The 3,570-nt window shown below is 59.2% G+C and overlaps 1 protein-coding gene across 1 annotated transcript in view; it reads right to left on the bottom strand.

The window, feature by feature from the left end:
- Window positions 1-516: 516 nt before the first annotated feature.
- ERCC6L2 (ERCC excision repair 6 like 2) overlaps window positions 517-3,570 on the bottom strand; it is a 175,365-nt gene continuing 172,311 nt past the window's right edge. Inside the window, exon 19 of the mRNA XM_027768002.1 lies at window positions 517-1,210. Within this exon, the coding sequence (XP_027623803.1) occupies window positions 982-1,210 (229 nt within the window). The 3' untranslated portion in view covers window positions 517-981. The remainder of the gene's footprint in view (window positions 1,211-3,570) is intronic.

Genomic DNA, 3,570 nt, shown 5'->3' with positions numbered 1-3,570 from the left:
TCTGTTTTTCTGGTGACTGCACAAAAAAAAAAAAAAAAAAAAAAAAAAAAGAAAGAAAAGAAAAGAAATAGTACCCCCAATGAATTTTTTTTTTTTTGAGAGATTTTTGCTACAGGGCGCGTGCAGTCACCAGAAAAACAGAGAGAGACAGAGAGACAGAAAGTGAGAAATCACCCCCCTGGGGAGATGGCCACGCCGCAATCCCTTCTCCTCCATTCTCCTCTCGGGATCTTGGGCACACACGCACATGCACCTGGCGTGAGTTTTAAGCCACCGGGTCCAGGACGCGAACCGCGGTAGATTACATGGGAGTCCAGCGACATAGCCATTACGCTAACTGCTGGTCCCGGGGGTACTATTTCTGCATCTCTGTCTCTTTGTCTTTCTCTTGTCCATGGAGGAAATACAAAATATAACTTGATAAAAATAAAAGGAACAAAGCACGTTTATATTATTATTATTATTATTATTTTTATTTTTCATGAGAAGCTGAAAACAGTGAGTGAGGAAAGTGCTCAGCTCCAGGGTGAAAAACAAAAAGAGGGAGTCAGAGGGAAACTGGATGCTCTTTGGGAGCCTTTGGATTTCATACTGTAAATCATTCAGAACAATGAATTTAAAAATTATATAAAAGAGCAATAATGCCACTGGTAGATTATGTGTTCCCAGAAAGAAAAAGGCATTACATATTGCGATCCTGCACTGGAGAAAAGAAAATAAAGGCAGGAATCCCCAGCGGGAGTGAATGCTCATCCTACATCCTCCTCCGTGTACTGTGGAGGCTGGGCGTTTCTGCCACAGAAGGGAAGGAGTGCGGTGGATCGTGGGTGGGGTCACCGCTAAGTTCTGGGCAGGAACTGGGCACCAAGGACCTCTGTGGACCCTGTTAAGGGGACCACTGCTGACCCGTGATTTCCTAGCCGCTGCTTAGTGATGGAATCCCACCTTTCTGGGACAAAGGCAGCTCCCACTGGGACTCATTCACATGCTGAGGAGGTGGCCAGAGGCTGCAGCTTGGCTGGACCAGATGGGAGGGTGCTGGGGGTGTGTTCGCAGGGAGAGGATGGAGGCATTGAGGAGATCACCAGTCTGCCTTGGGGGTAGGCCGCCTGTGGCTCTCCAGGATGCTGCCAGCCCAGGAACTGGGGCAGGCTGTGTGCCCACCAGGGCTGAGAAGCCAGACGTAGAGACTGTTCCAGCATGTCCAGACCTAGAAATTCAGACTACTGATCTACCAAAGGCAGGAGGAAGAGCAAAGGGGTTTCTGAAGAATTCCTGATCAAACTGAACCAGACCTGCACCTGCCTGACAACACACACTGCCTGCCACCTGGCCCCAGGACACAGCTGGTGCAGTGGGTCATTGCATTCCTTTTAGGAAGGTCAGGGGGTCCTGCAGAAGGCACAATGGTTGACTGCAGCCGACTGCCCCCCCACCCCCCCCATTGCCTGCCAGGTTCTACAAACATTTCTTCTAGAATACCTTTTCCGAAGGGTCGGAAGGGTCGTTGGGCAGATGAATGAGAGCATCCATTTAAAGTGTTTAACAAATAACACAGTAAGTGCTCAGTAACTGTGAGCCGATATCCCGGCAGCCTTTAATCGCCAGCCCCCTACCCCCACCCTCTCTCTCTTAGCCCGTTTACAGGGAAATAGGAGGTTTGCAACAGCCAGGTCCCTGTGCGTTTTAACAAGCTCTTGGGGAAGCGGTGCGGAAAATGGATTAGGGAAGGAGGAGGCGAAAGCCCAGGAACCCAGGGAGAAGTCTGCAGGCATCCAGATGGGAGGTGGAGGGGCGGGAACCGGGCCTTTGGCAGCGGGATTCAGGAAATAGTTTGGAGAAATTCTCTCTAGGACTTGATAACAGGTTGGGAACGGGCACTTGGCCGAGGGCGCCGGCTTTGAAGGCGGGAGGAAGGTGGAGGGAGGGAAAGCAGCTGCAGGGCGATCTTAGGGGGGAGTAGGCGTGAGACTGCGGCCTGGGACTTGAGGCCTAGCTAGCAGGCCCAGAAGGCGCGGGGAGTGCTGGGTGGGGCTCCGGCTGGAGCGGGAGTATTTCTGTACGTGGGTGGCCTGTTTCCCGGCGCAGCTGGCCCTGGTCGAGGGTGAGTCTGCGGAGGTGCTAAGCCCGATTTCCTCCTGGGCCGGTCAGCTTCGCGGTCGCCGGGCGTGACTGGCGGAGCCCCGGGGGGCACGCGCTGACACTGGCTTGGAACCCTCCAGGAGTTGCACAGTGCCCGGCTTCCTTCCTTCCTCCCTCTGCACCTTGGGCCTCAGTCAGAGCTCCTATTCCAACGCCTTGGCCGGCGCCTCCGCCCTCCAGCTTCCCATGACCTCAGTTAGACGCGCTCGGTATCAAGTGGAGGCTGGTTTTCCAGCGGGCCGCCGTCCAGACCGCCGCGCCCCACCCCCCAAAACCCGCCGCCGTTCACACCCGGCGGCTGCACTACGTCCGCGTCCAGGGCCGGGGAGGGCGCGGCGACCGGGGGGGTTGGGGGGAGCCCTTCTGCACAGGGAGGGCCTCTTTGGTCCCGGCGAGAGGTGTCTGAGCGCAGGGGTGGCCGCCGGCAGTGTGCAACCACCTGGGGGTGGGCTGTGGGTGCAGGAGGGATTTGCGCCCTGGGCCACCTGGGGATCCCCACCCCCTACTGCCCGTTGCAGATCGGGTTCCCCCTCCTTCCGCGGTAAGCCCTGATCCTACTCCCCCGCCCGTAGCAAGCCAGGATCCCCTTTCCACCCTCGCCATCCGGGGATTCCCGTCCCCCAGTCCCAGTGCTGGCCGGGCTTCTGACTCCCACCTAGCACCCCGGGCTGCTAGTTCGGGGTCATCCATGGTCCCTGGACCCCGAGCCTCGGGGGTGGGGGGGAGGAGGGAAACCCGTAGAGGACTGTCGCTGTGCCCTCCCTGCCCTGCTTTCCGCGGTGCTGGAGCGCCAAGGCCGGCGGCGGCAGACCACCCACGGCGTCCTGCGCCCTGGGGCGTGGGGACTTTCCCGAGGTTTGCGGGTACTGGCAGGGAGCGCGCCCCAGCCCCCGGCGCAGGCCCGGAGCTTGCTTTCCTGTGCTCCATCAGCACAGCCAGGGCGGAACTGAGTCGGCTTTCCTGCTCTTTTTCTCAAGGAGAAAAATACGCCTGATTCGGAGGGACGATCGCCTCCCTGCTCGCGGGCAGTAAACCCTCAGCTCTGGTAGCCCGGCCGCAGGCGGTTCCGGCGACGGTCCCCAGCGGCCGCGGTGACCTCGAAAGGTTCCGAAGACACTGGCAGAGAACGCTAAACCGACTACACTTTCTTTGAAGCAACGTCCCCACACTTAGTCTCTAGCATTTGCCCGCAGGGTGGGGCCCGGAGCAGGCGTGTCCCCGGGGGCGGCGGCGGCGCTCCCCGGGGCGGAGCAGAGCGCACGGCGCTGGGCCGCGGTCCAGCCAGGGTGGGCCGCTCGCGGCGCAGGCCCCCGGGTGGCCCACGCCGTTCCAGAGAGTAACAGGCCACATAGGCAACGCCACACCTCTAACGCCGGCCCAGACCAGGTGGTGCTGCCGGCGGGCGCGCTCGCCGGCGGCGCTCCCCGC

Source organism: Tupaia chinensis, unplaced genomic scaffold (assembly GCF_000334495.1).
Source record: "Tupaia chinensis unplaced genomic scaffold, TupChi_1.0 Scaffold145148_1, whole genome shotgun sequence".
Lineage (NCBI taxonomy): Eukaryota > Metazoa > Chordata > Mammalia > Scandentia > Tupaiidae > Tupaia > Tupaia belangeri.
The sequence above is the reverse complement of the archived record's forward strand: the minus strand, read 5'-3'. Positions and strand labels throughout refer to the sequence as shown.